The sequence below is a fragment of the Acartia tonsa genome, chromosome 10, assembly GCF_053477335.1.
Source record: "Acartia tonsa isolate MP-2025a chromosome 10, ASM5347733v1, whole genome shotgun sequence".
Taxonomy (NCBI): domain Eukaryota; kingdom Metazoa; phylum Arthropoda; class Copepoda; order Calanoida; family Acartiidae; genus Acartia; species Acartia tonsa.
The window spans coordinates 17,839,964-17,854,186 of record NC_137269.1 but is presented as its reverse complement, the minus strand read 5'-3'; the positions used below and the strand labels follow the sequence as shown (position 1 = coordinate 17,854,186).

The 14,223-nt window shown below is 32.1% G+C and overlaps 1 protein-coding gene across 1 annotated transcript; it reads right to left on the bottom strand.

The window, feature by feature from the left end:
* Nucleotides 1-73: 73 nt before the first annotated feature.
* Nucleotides 74-12,915, bottom strand: LOC145329576 (carbonic anhydrase 2-like). The gene is made up of 12 exons (XM_080173852.1): nt 12,796-12,915; nt 8,940-9,032; nt 8,386-8,499; nt 7,678-7,789; nt 6,846-7,029; nt 6,382-6,435; nt 5,504-5,587; nt 2,516-2,583; nt 2,091-2,246; nt 1,485-1,565; nt 953-1,050; nt 74-831 (listed from the first exon to the last, which is right to left on the bottom strand). The coding sequence occupies exons 1-12, from the start codon at nt 12,815-12,817 to the stop codon at nt 692-694; spliced, it is 1,206 nt and encodes a 401-aa protein (XP_080029978.1). The 5' UTR covers nt 12,818-12,915; the 3' UTR covers nt 74-691.
* Nucleotides 12,916-14,223: the final 1,308 nt, after the last annotated feature.

Here is a 14,223-nt window from a genome sequence, read left to right as displayed (position 1 = left end):
TCTTTTAAAGGGGTATACAGTAAACGTATTGCAATAGACTTCTTTAGTCACGTTAAATAAAAATCAACACAAATGAAACAGTAACATATTTATTAACAAACAATAAAAATAAATAACAACTAACTGAGATTCAAAACTATAAATTCAACTATATAGAGTGAATAAAATTAGAAAAAGATGACACCCTGTAATCATTATTGCAATGCTTTTACTTTTCAAACAATTAAGCATTGAGAGTAGAAATATAAATTTACCATGTAATGCTTGAATAGTTTCGTGTTGATATAAGAAAAGCAAAAATTTAACAGAGTAGATTTAGTTACAAAGTTATTTATAAAACAGGTTCAGAAAACAAATATTCTAATAGTTATTTCTCGCATCGTATTATAAACAGTTTTCCACAGATATAAAATGTACAATTTTAAGGTTTAAATCAGTTTTTTAGCCCTGAGATACCAAAGGCCCGGGCTATAAAAAATTGGTTTTAATCTTATTATTGTACCTTTTTATATTCATAAAAAAATGGATATAATACGATGCTAGACATAGTGTAAAAGATTATCACATTTTTGTTGAAATTCCATTTAAAAAGAAATAAATGAAATAAAATAATATTTTGAACCATGCTTTAAAAAATAAAAAAAACTCAAAAATATTTGAAAAACTATAAGATTTTTATATTTAGATAGTTTTAATAATGGTTTTGTCTGTATTTATTTGAGTATCTTCGTAGCACAGCATTCTCATTTAGTAGTTCTGGGTTGAAATTAGCCGGGAAGATCAAGTCTGTAAATTTTCTTGCGTTTGCAGATAGAACTGCTCCAAAAGCGCCTAAAATAATATATTGTTAGACAGTTTTAAGTTATTAATTAAAACAATAAGGCATGAAATTCATCTATAGAAAGGAGAACTAAATACAACAGAATACATTGTTTATTGTAAATTAAATTACCTTGCATAGCCATAACTGCTAAAGCTCCGGCAACTGTTCCAACAATAAGAGTTCCAAGCATAGTAGCGCCTAGTTCAGCATTAGTAGCAGGAGCAACTCTAGATATATAGATAGATATAGTTCCAGGTATAGTAACTCCTATTTCAGCATTGGTAACATGAGCAACTTTAGATAGATATAGTTCCAGGTATAGTAGCTACTAGTTCAGCATTAGTAGCAGGAGCAACTCTAGATAGATATAGTTCCAGGTATAGTAGCTCCTAGTTCAGCATTGGTAGTAGGAGCAACTCTAGATAGATAGATAGATATATTTCCAGGTATAGTAGCTCCTAGTTCAGCATTGGTAACAGGAGCAACTCTAGATAGATAGAAATAGTTCCAGGTATAGTAGCTTCTAGTTCAGCATTAGTAGCAGGAGCAACTCTAGATAGATAGATAGATATAGTTCCAGGTATGGTAGCTCCTAGTTTAGCAATGGTAGTAGGAGTAACTCTAGATAGATAGATACAGTTCCAGGTATATTAGCTATTACCTGTAATTGACAGTTCTGCCATTCAGGGGTTGTGGAGGTCTGTAGTTGTCGTTCAAAGTAACTCCTCCGCTTGTCAGCTTTCTAAAATAAAAAAAAGAATATACTTCCTCTTATAAAATACTTTAAAAACTTGTTTCTAGCTATTCCAGAATAATGGGGGACTGTGAGGGAAATTGCCGGCCAAACTTGATTTATATGAATTGAAATAAAAAGTCAACAACCTTTTGTTCACTTTTGACATATTTGTTCATTTGTGTCAATACATGCTAAATGTATTTACCAAGCATTTATTGGCGTTTTCCCTCAAAGTGTTTGTTGAGCATTGAGTCCTACCCTTAACCTTGTGGGTCCTACACCTGTGGTACTCTTACCTTATAGGGCTATCCAGTACTAAATATAACCTAATATGAATTAATTTTTAGAGCTTTGCTTATGAATGTTGTCATCTTTGTTTTAAAGTAAATTGGGGTTAAAAAATTATTTTGTTATGTAACTAAAGTAAAGTGGGTAAGAAGTTGACTAAAGTAGGCTTGAGGAAAAACTTTTACTCAGTATTGTTTGTAAGAATTCTGGTCCATGTGTTCAAAATTAATCTTCAAAATTTACCTTAGAGTTATGAGCTGATTTTCTGAGATAGTGACCATTTTATCAAAGACAGTCCACTGAACTGATTCATCACAAGTTGGTGTTGTGAGAGAGCCAGAGTAATAGTAGTAGTTACCAGGCAGACCACCAACAGGGAATAGGGAGGAGAGGTGGATACTAAATATATAGATAGTTAGACAGAGTAGTAGTAGTAGTTACCAGGCAGACCACAGGGAATAGGTAGGAGAGTTGGATACTAAAAATATAGATAATTTTTTATAATTGATGAACAAATAGGGCTAAATTATCTACTAATTCAATCACATTATCTATTCATAATAGTTATGATATGAATCAATATAATGAAGAAATGAACTTAAGCTATTGAGTAACTTTGCCGGTATGGATCAAGTGAAGCAGAGTGTGCCAAATATTATAATACTTACGTTCCAGAAACAGCAACAGAAGTAGAGGCCCTGCTGGAAGATTTCTTGGATTTGGTAGATTTTCCTCTCTAAAAATTAAATTAATGTATAAGTAGGATGTAGCTATTTTGTCTGCTTAAATGGATTTATATTTGCTTGAATCTTATACCAGATTATCATGTACTTTAATCAATTGAAACTTATATCTGGCTAAAATAGCAATCCTCCATCCACCCCATTTGGCCAATTCGTTACTGGATGAACGAATAGACCAAAAAGTGATGTCCATGTAAGAATTTCTGCATGTCTGTCTGTTTGTCTTAATAACTTCTAGAATGATAGAATTCTTCTTTGCAGAAAAGCGTTGCATTTACAAAAAAATGCTGTTGAGCACCGAAACCCCCTTTCTTATTTCTAAAATTCACAACAACAACCCTAAACTAAAAACAATTGTTTAAATCAATAATTACAAATTTAGATATTGCTCAACTTTACTTGTTTTTTTCTTGTTCAGCTTTGATAATTTTAGACATTATTGTCCTTGTTTTTATAAGTATTTTTGACATTGTCTCTTTGAAAAAAATACATTAGTATAGAAATAAAAAGTGTTGTAAGGTTATTTCCTTCTTTCATGTTATCATTTCCTGCACAAAGTAGAATTTTACACGGATAGGAGAATACCGACAATGGCCAATAAATTGATGTGTTTCCCCAATGATGATACACAAAATTCCCCTTCTGTAGATTACAATTACTGGTTGAACCGTTTGGATATCATCCTAATTAACCGAGGAATCAAAAATTAATAAAAGTTCCCAAAATCCTTAAGCAAACGAATTAGGAAAATGTTACTAGAAAACTTTGGGGACTAATTTAATAAACAATCCAATGTTCCTTCCTCCTTCCCGCTATTTATTAAGGTAGCTAGGTTTTCATGTGTCACATAAGATCTCATAAACAGTTAATTACTATAAACGGTATGGTAATTTATTTCACAAATGATGAATTTTATTGTCCCCAAAAGTTTTTTTAATTCGTTCTGGCATTCGTTAGATTAAGCACTAATGAGGTTAAGATTAAAGTTTAATAGGGGCGGACAAAATAACATTATATAAACTTTTTATCTACATTAAGAGAATTATTAAGTCAAATATTTATCTTCCATTGCACCTTCCCTTATCCCTGGGCTAAAACATTCATTAGAATCAAAGCTTCTCATAGCCTATCTTATCAGTTGGACACTCTTTATGTTAGAATTTTAAACTTGATTTAATTCAAATTCTCTTTCATGATAAAATTTTCATAAAATTAATATGTTAATCTATTGATAAAGCCGAACACACATTTTACCAATGACACTTTATTACATTAACTTTTAATTTAAGGTGTTTCTTTTATTGTAGCACTGAAAATGATAATAGCCTAAAACCTGCCTTTTAACACTATCAATTTCCCTGAAAAGGGTGGTCATTTTGAACCAGTCGTTTTTGATATCTTACTTGATCAGGGATAAGGGATGGGAAACCTGACCGAAAATTAGGTCTCAGCCTCCTTTTTAAAGTGATGGGGCAACTTTTCTTTTTTGCCTATAAAATCAACTCATTTTCGCCAGTTCATTATTGGCTGTAGGCTAATATCCAATAGCCTGAAACTTGCTTTTAGCATTAACCAATTAATTAATAACCAACGCTTCCCCCAGTTCCTAATTGGCTAAATTAATTCAAGCAAACATAAATTTCTGCTATTAGAATGACAACAATGGAAATTTTCTGCTATCAGAATGACAACAATATATATGATGTTCAATCACATCAACTTATTATTAAATCTACACATTAATAAATGTCCATATAGCAAAACACAAACAGAGAGATCGTTTTTTGAAGACTGAGTAGGATTCAACATTTTATACTTCAGAATATGTGAAAAACTCATGTCTTTAGACAATTTAAAAGTTATATTTCATGTGGAATTGATAACCCACCTAAATGATTACAAATACAAAACTAGTTCAATATGTAAATAAAAAGTGTACTGTGTTTTGTTAAAAAAAATTTTCATTAATTTTGGTAAAAATTATTGCACACTTAATTAAACTTTTCTGTTAATTTTTAACGTAAAATTATTTTTTTTTAAATTCTTAATTTATATGTATGCTATGGAACAATTAGTTGATAGAATGTTACCCATGTACTTATTCAATTCTACTTAATTTATTTATTAAAGCTGGGGGGCTAAAGCGGTGTTTATTTCTATATACACATTTTGGGGTGAAGTAGATCCCCCCTTAAAATGTTTGAAAATAAATCAGATTTAACCATCTCAAAAAAAACTTTTTTTTAAATGAGGGGGGGGGGGTGGCGAAGTAATGACAATCTTAACGGGATTCTACTTAAACCCACTAACATATTGGTTCTTTGAAAAGTTTTTATTATATTTTATGCTTGGTGGAATCAACTACCTGAATTCTATTCTATACTTTTTTTCTTTGCGTTCATATAATAGCTATTTCATCATTGTTCATAGTTTTCAAATCTAACTACTGCGTCATCCCAAAACTAGTTTTTTAGGCCTAGTTGGAAAATAGGCCTGGAATAATTTTTTCTTACGTTTCCCATCCCTTATCCCTGTACTTGATACACAAACAAACATCCAACTACTCTAGTTGCTACAAAGAAATAATATTGGAAAAAACCTTTATATTTGAAATGCTATTCAAGATAGACAACTGAAATTTTTGGGTGAAGATCCTCTCTACCAATGACCTCCCAGTAGATAATTTACTTGTTTCGTCAGTCTGACAGTCATGTTACAAAATACATGTATGTATAATTCTTTATATAAGGATTCGTGATTTTTTTTTACTTTATTTTACCCCCTTTCTTTTTTATGCTATATAACTCACTTTGTCCGTTTTTCATTCCATGATATTTTGTTACGAAGTTATGTTGTTATCCTTAATTTCATAACAATTTGGATTTTTTCTTATAAATGTTAATTATATTTCACCTTAAAAGATCTGTCCTCTCCTTCATATTCCTCTGTAACATTAAATCCTCTACCCTCATCCAGGCTTCTTCTTTTAGTTACCAGCTAGATACATAAATAGATTTATAGACAGATAGGTACATAGATAGATAGATATTGAATCCTCTACCCTCATCTAGGCTTCTTCTTTTAGTTACCAGCTAGATACATAAATAGATTTATAGACAGATAGGTACATAGATAGATAGATATTGAATCCTTTACCCTCATCCAGGCTTCTTCTTTTTGTTACCAGCTAGATACATAAATAGATTTATAGACAAATATGTACATAGATAGATAGATATTGAATCCTTTACCCTCATCCAAGCTTCTTCTTTTTGTTACCAGCTAGATACATAAATAGATTTATAGACAGATAGGTACATAGATAGATAGATATTGAATCCTTTACCCTTATCCAGGCTTCTCCTTTTAGTTACCAGCTAGATACATAAATAGATTTATAGACAGATAGGTACATAGATAGATAGATATTGAATCCTTTACCCTCATCTAGGCTTCTTCTTTTTGTTACCAGCTAGATACATAAATAGATAGTGATATGAATAGCTAACAAAATAAACTGATAGATGAAGTGAAAAATGGTTTGATTTATTTCTGGACCGCTGAACTCTATTCAACTGTTTAGAAAAAAGGCATAATTCATATTTTATATGCTGTATGAAGTAAACTGCCTTTATCACTATATAACCACTGGACCGATTTGGTCCTACTTGATAAAGAAGCCCTTTATTGTTCCTTTTATGTTTTACTTTTGGGGAGGGTAAAAAATTAATTGGCACCCTCATAATTTCTCGTTGCTGCACCACTAGTTTGATCAATGAAAAAAAACTTACACTATCAACTTGTTGGATGAAGGGATCCAAATTTCCATTGTCCAAAGAGCTGACCTAAAACAATTGTAAAATTTATATCTAGCAGTGCACCTATACTTCAATTGGGATCAGCTAGTACATCTTCCGTCCGTTGCCTGCAGTAGCCACTTAGCGTAATATCATATCTAACATCATATATGTAACATTTTTATATTATGGCAATTTTGTTTAACGAATTATGTGAGTGAAAATCTTTGTTAACCATCTCAATGATCTAAAGGGACAAGACAATGATTAATGTGATACACAATTATAAAAACAAAGAAATCCAATAGATTAAAATTATTGGTTGAAAAGTTCTAATACTTTTTGTGTGTACCAATAAATCAAAATTCTAATGAAGTGTTTAACGCATTTAACAGACTAATAAACCTTTGGGATACAGCCTAATACCCCCCCACTCTTTGGTGAACCAATATATTTACCTCATAAAAGAAGCCTAGAACGGCCAAGCCATCAGATTTGGAAACGGCAGTACTAATATCACCGTATTTCTTGTTAAAATGTACAAAATGAATCTCAGCTGGATATTCCTTGCCGTCAATGGTGTGCTCGGACCCTTGGGTGCTCACACTTCCCCAATGCCAGTGAAATTGAGCAAATTCATACCTAAACAAAGATTAATAGATTAATAATATAAAGAATTTCATAATGAACAACAGTCAATTTATTGGTATTCACGAATTTCTCCAAAATAATAGATATTATTTCAACTTTATGATAATAATATAAAACAAAACGATATAATTGGGATAAATAAAAATAGATTTGAATAAAGGTTTCATAAAAATTTACAAAAGTTAGATATATATCTAAATGTATTTATGGTTAAAATATTATGCTATAAGGTTTATAAAATTGAGTCTAATCTTACTAGAAATCACCATTTTAAACATCAATATTGTATTCGGTTTCAAAATAGTAGCTAAAAAATCAAAAATATGTCTATAGCATTGTCGACCTATTGTATTTTTATGAGATGTTTCAATTAAGTAGAACGCTCTTATTATTATTAAATTTTAAATATAAATTAGTAAGGTTTCTTTTTTGGTAGCCTAAGATTTCGGCAACTTCTGAACCAATTAAGTTTGGAGTAAGCTTGACATATATCCCGGGTGGTTTTAGGACATTTTATTTTTATATTTAAGTCTTGGGATGGGTTTAGGCTATTTTGCCCTTTTGCTTTTTCTTAGTTCTTCAAATACAGAGCCCTTAAATGCTAGGGCGCCTCCGCTATATAGTAATGATAAAACTTACACATCTTTGCCCAATCTGCCACCGGTGACTGTGGGCGCAGTACCAGAAGAAAAGGAAAATTTTATTCCATGTCCATTATTTTCCAGGGTTCCGGCCATTGGAGTGTCGTAATCTAGATAAATACATGGTTAGATTAGTTATTTATTGCAACGTATTATAGTCAGCTTTCCGCAGATATCAAAATGAAAATTTGTAAGATAAAACCAGTTTCTAATCCAGCGGATATTAATCGGTTTTGAAGCCATATTGGAAAGAAATATATATGGTTAGATAGACTATTGGTAGATGGTTGATACACAGATAAATAGATGGATTTATAGAAAGATAGATAACCAAATAGGATCTACAACCTTTATTTCCAGAGTTTTTTTTTGTTGTTGATAAATTTATGAGACAAAAAAATTAAAGGTTAAAAGAGATAAATTTTCCTAAAAATGTTATTTATTTGGACATTTTTAGAAAGTTTTTACAAATCTAAAATATTTTGTACTGCTTGATTATCTTTATGATAATCATTTCTATGGCGTTTTATTCTTTATAAACGCATAGCTTTTCTGTAATGAAGGTCTAGCAATACAGAGAAGGGGTAATTTTGTTAATCTTAATTTGGGGGTGTACATTTCTTTATCGTCCATTGTCGTATCCCTTAAAATCGCAGTGAATAGGAGACTAGCTGCTCTATAATTTCTAACATGGATCCTAACTTACTTGTCAAAGTGAATTCTGCCAGGTTCGAGGCTACTCTTGTTGTAGTACTCAAGTCAATGGGGGATTGGCTGCTTCCCCCGCAGGTGGCAAAATTTGTGGGCCAAGTCGCGGGACCTTACAAAAAAAATGACAACATCCATAAAAGTTAAGCACTTAAAAAACTATGGATATGCAATGATGCATAGATAAAAAGACAAAGAGTGTAAAGAAGCAGATATTCAGTTGTCAAATAAAAGGGATATGCAAAATACCAAAGAAAATCACACTGGATTCGCACACACAGACCATATGAATCTTCAGCTGTTTATCTTAAATAGCAGCTGAGAAAACCACAATTGTATCGCCGTTAAAACAGCCAAAATTAAAAGTGGCCATGGCTGACATAATATTAACTCAAAGAATTCAAAATAATATTATGACTACTTATTCTTGCTTATATAATAATGAAACGAAATTTTGAGTTAACTTTTAGTTAAAAAAAAATTGGATTAACATACAATCATTCCCTAGTAAAAGAATAGTATCGTAAATAAAACTAGATAAGAACAACTCACCATCCGCGGCAGTGTAACCCCAAGATGTTCTGGGTTTATGGTCTGGATTCTCAACATTGGGTATGTGAACACCAGCCGCAAACGGCAAAAATACTAAAATAGAAATGCTATTATTAAAAATTGCTGAATAACTAAAAGAATTTCTATATTTAGTTCAAACAATTAATGCTTAGGTTAGGTAAATGCTAATGATTGCCCCGCAGGGTTAGATTAACCGCAGGGGCTAGAATTAGGAGAAAATACAGTAAAAATGCAAACAAAATTCGCTACTTCGTTTTCTTTCCATGATCCAAAAATTCGATAATTTGATACAATTTTTTTTTTATTTAAGTCAGTAATTATTCATAGATTGCTAATTAAATCAAACTTACTACATCTATCAGAATCAACTTAAATCACTGAAAATATTTTATAATAAAACAGTTTGCTATAAAAATAATAGCAAAACCTTTAAAAACCTTGATATTTTCTTTTTCTTAAAAAAACGTGTTTGTGTGAATCTCAAAAATTGTGTTTTCATATTTTTCATGCGTAAGTGACCTTGCTTTAGATAAAAATGCATTTCATGGCTGTTTATAAATATAGCAAATTCCATTTAATAGCTAGTTAAACACAAAAAATAGCACCAATTTTTAATAAAAACAAACGTAGGAAAACAAACAATTTTAAAATTTAAAAAAATTAAGGGGTTCCCCTTCACATCCCTGGGCGAAGTCTAAAGAGGCTAGTTTAGGTTAGAAATAAGGTATAACCAACAAGCGAAATAAATCTAAAATAATTTTTTGGGGGCAAATGGAGAGGTCGTCAATTTACGTCAACGACAGCTGAAAAACACATATAGGTTTAGTGATATTTTTCCGAATTAATTTCGTTATTGGTATAAGCTGAGTTTAGGTATTGTGACAAATTTTTTAAGAAAATATTTTTATTTCCTGACACCTGTTGTGTATTAAATATTTTTTGGATATCTATAATATGTATACTTTTTAAAATGGACATGAACATTGAACAAGGAAAAAACATTAATCTTTTATGTTAGAACATTCCTAAGGATTTAAAACTTTTTATATGATTCCTAAATCGATTAGATACAATTGCTTGAGTATTAGTTTGAAGTTATTATTAATGTATAATTAACAAAAAAAAATTTCTTTGCGTAAAAATAAAAAAAAAATGGTAAATGTTTGACAGTAAACCAAACTAGGATCAATGGTTTTATAAACAAGCTTTTTTTTGGAGGGGGGGGGTAAAATTTTTAAAGGCGGGGGTAATTTTTTTTTGTGGGGGGGGGGGAATGGCGCGCGTAGCGCGCGGCAAATTTTGTTTAAACCCCTCCAAATTTTTACCCTTGGTGTAAAATTTGTTTGGAGGGGGGGGGGGGGGTGATTAGTAATTACCCCCACTGAAATTTGTTGGCAGGGGTAAATTTTTTAACTCAACCCAAAATCACCAATTTACCCCCCCCCCCTTGGACAATGACATCCTTGTTTTCCACCAATATCTTAGTGTACAGAAGAGGTACTTTTATCATGAATTTATTTCTCGGTTTCTTATCCCTTAAGATCAATAAATTTTATCAACCTAAAGGAGTAGTTGCACGAAATACATTTAAACTTGAATTTAGTGAACTATTTACTCCTGTTCAATGGTTTAAACTACATATATAGGGCATATATTTGAAAGAATTTCAATTTTCCACCACGTAGTTATACGATATAAAGACTTGATGTATTACAAAATCACACATATTAGACGGTATTCTTGTAACTTATGCTTGCAATCATTTTTCTGAAATGCACTTCGTGCAACTATCCCTCTCGCATAAATTTTTCTTTTTGTTCTAAGTTAATAAAATGACAATAATGGCAGTTAAAGTAGAAAAGTTAATGAACAGAAGAAATATAAAAACGAAATATGTTCCCTAGCTATTTTTATTAATTTATTTCTTATGTATGACATGTTTAAATTATTATTTATCAATAAAGACATACTGACCACTTAACTATTTGAAGAGGGATATAAATTTATAAGTATGTCTAAGTGATATCTAAATTTAATTAATTTTCTATATTCATGTTATTCCTTACTTGAAATCTAAGAATATCATTTCTGTCCCCGCTTCCATTATTTTGTTCCCGTATTAGCGACCATAATATGACAATTGTCTGTATAGAATTGCCCAACGATTTGCCTATTAATCATTTGAAAAATTACACGCAGATGGGCCATAACCAGGGTTCGGAAGCCGCGCGTAAGCCGCGTGTAAGCCTCAGTGAAATCTTCATTTTATCACTATAAAATTCAGCTGGATGTATAAAAATGCATTTAGCAGACAATCCTTCTTTCTGCAATTTTTTTTCTGCTCACAACCAGGTTTAAAACTGAGGCTTATACGCGGCTGAGGCGCGGCTTCCGAACCCTGGCCATAACCTATAGATTCTATCCGTATAATATGGGGGTAGTGAACAATAATTATATTAAGAACACAGTGTCAAAATCATGTCATTTGGGTAAAATTTTTTATATATTAAATTATTTTAGACTCTCTAGCCTTGTAATTAATACAGGGCTACAATTTCACATAGCGCCCTGTACTGCATACATAGGCGTCCAAGGGGGGGGGGTAATGGGGCGATTACTCCCCCCAAACGAATTTGGGGGTGCCGTAGGCACCCTCAAAATTTTTTTCATTTTACCCCCCCCCCATTTAAAATTTACCCCTACCCTGGGGGTGCCGTAGGCACCCCCAACCATTTAGGAGGGGGTATTTACCCCCCCCCCAAACAATTTTGGGGGGGGGTAAATACCCCCTCCAAAATACAAAATCTCTAACCAAAAAAATTTTTGCGCGCTTCGCGCGCATTTCTAATACTAAATTTTTTATAAAATTTAAAATCCCCCCCCAAAAATTTTACCCCCTGGGGTAAATTTTTGGGGGGGGTAAACAATTTTTACCCCTGCCAACAGATTTCAGGGGGGGTAATTACCCCCCCCAAGCAAATTTTACCCCCGGGCTAAAAATTTTGGGGGGGGTAAGAAAAATTTGCGGCGCGCTTCGCGCGCCATTTTACCCCCCCCTTAACAAAATTTTACCCCCCCCATTTAAAATTTACCCCTACCCTGGGGGTGCCGTAGGCACCCCCAACCATTTAGGAGGGGGTATTTACCCCCCCCCCAAACAATTTTGGGGGGGGGTAAATACCCCCTCCAAAATACAAAATCTCTAACCAAAAAAATTTTTGCGCGCTTCGCGCGCATTTCTAATACTAAATTTTTTATAAAATTTAAAATCCCCCCCCAAAAATTTTACCCCCTGGGGTAAATTTTTGGGGGGGGTAAACAATTTTTACCCCTGCCAACAGATTTCAGGGGGGGTAATTACCCCCCCCAAGCAAATTTTACCCCCGGGCTAAAAATTTTGGGGGGGGTAAGAAAAATTTGCGGCGCGCTTCGCGCGCCATTTTACCCCCCCCTTAACAAAATTTTACCCCCCCCAAAATAAAAAGCTTGGACGCCCCTGACTGCATATTCTATCAGAATGGAATAGGTATATTATTTATTCAATTTATACGGAAAATAAAAAAATAAGAAATGTTTTCCTTGATTTTTCCATTTAATAATTTGTTTGTGAAAAAATTTTTTCTTGAAGCTAAGGCTTTCTTCTTATTTTATTCAATTTTAGGACAATAATGATTTGTGCATGGAAAAATGTCTGTATGTTGCTCAAATCCACACTCCTAAGGAAATAGCTTAAAACCGTGTTAGTACATGAGGCAGCGTCAGCTAAGTTCAGCGGTTACCGAGATCTTAGGCTTTAACTTATTATCAAATTTTACATAGTAAACGTAGAACTTACTTAATAAAGAATATGGCCTCATTATATTTGCAAATACTTTCTGGTGCCAAGTAAATGTTTATATATATGTGACCTAACCCAAGCGCAAACTAAAACTGTTTGCTTGGTTTTGTCTCATTATGAGTAAAAATGATTTTTAGAAGCAAGGTCGGGTCTAACAAAGATAGATGGACACACACACCCCAAAACTTTTCTCTTCTTGCTGCCACCTCTCACCCCGGCCCTCTCCCCCCAAAAATCGTATAGAATTCAAACGTGTACTCTTTTCAAATTTTCAGTACGCTTTTTTGGTATTTTGTCAGCACACATGGATTAAATAAGGAATGAGTTTAAACTTACTTTTCAGCAAGAACAAAGATTGTGAAAATAAACTTGTTATATAACTGAAAAACTCTTTTCGGAAAAGTTTTTAAAACCAGCCATACTGAAAAATCATGTATAGCATTATAATACAGACAACTTCTCAGGAATATTGGAACCAGCCATACTGTAAAATCATGTATAGCATCATATTAAAGACAACTTCCCAGGAATATCAAAGTAGAAATCATAAATCTTTTATTGTTTTATTTTAATATCTGCAGGAATCTGTCTAAAATATAATGTAACAAATATGTAAATATGTATTCCAGGGGAGGGGGGTAAAATTTGAATGCCTCTCTTCATCTAGAAACTACAAGAGATATTATGATACACTAAAAGCAAACTTGATTAATATTAAATTCAGGAAAATTAAAATCAACCTTAAAAGTAGAATAGGTACATAATTTGATAATGTTTACATAAATTTTATCAATTAACCAACTTTGTATTTGTTTTTAATATAATTTTTTATTAAAATATCAAAAATGGCAGTCTGTCTTTGCCAACACTGGAAAATCAAAATGGTTTTAGTGTAACAGGTAAGATATGTGACAGAAATATATATAAAATGAACATTTTCTGATAGTTTGGATACTTTTCACTAAAATTCTAAATTTTTTTGGCTATTTAAAGTTAGAAGGATGCTCAAGTACCATTTACTTTTGACATTCTTAGGTCCAAAAATGACATTGAATGATTCAATTTAATATTTGAAAATTTGTTTGATAAAAATTAAAGATATTCAATGAATTGTACTAGTTCACAATTCTCTGCTTGAGGCGAAGCAATCCTACAAGATTTTTCAGTTTAACAAAGCTCACCCCATTTGCTTTATGCTTTACCTCTTGGTTGCATGCCACAATAATTGTATAAAACAATTTAAAGTATGAAATGTAATTAAACCTTTTTTTATATATAAAACTACATTACATTCTCATACGATAAAAACCATTTCTTATCTCTCAGAAAGATTTGTTTCTGTGAAAAAATGGATTTGTAATCCTATCTAATGTTCATCTTGAGATGTCTGGTGCATTTGGCAAATATTTTATTGGTATGTCATTA

Bases quoted from the DNA above. Each gene is read 5' to 3' on its own strand.
- LOC145329576 (XM_080173852.1), bottom strand. From the start codon at position 12,817: ATGAGGCCATATTCTTTATTAA. The intron at 7,790-8,385 runs GTAAGTTAGGAT...GTATTTATCTAG, and splicing joins GGCAGAATTCACTTTGACAA to ATTACGACACTCCAATGGCC. The intron at 2,247-2,515 runs GTAAGTATTATA...CTATATATTTAG, and splicing joins TCTGTTGCTGTTTCTGGAAC to TATCCACCTCTCCTCCCTAT.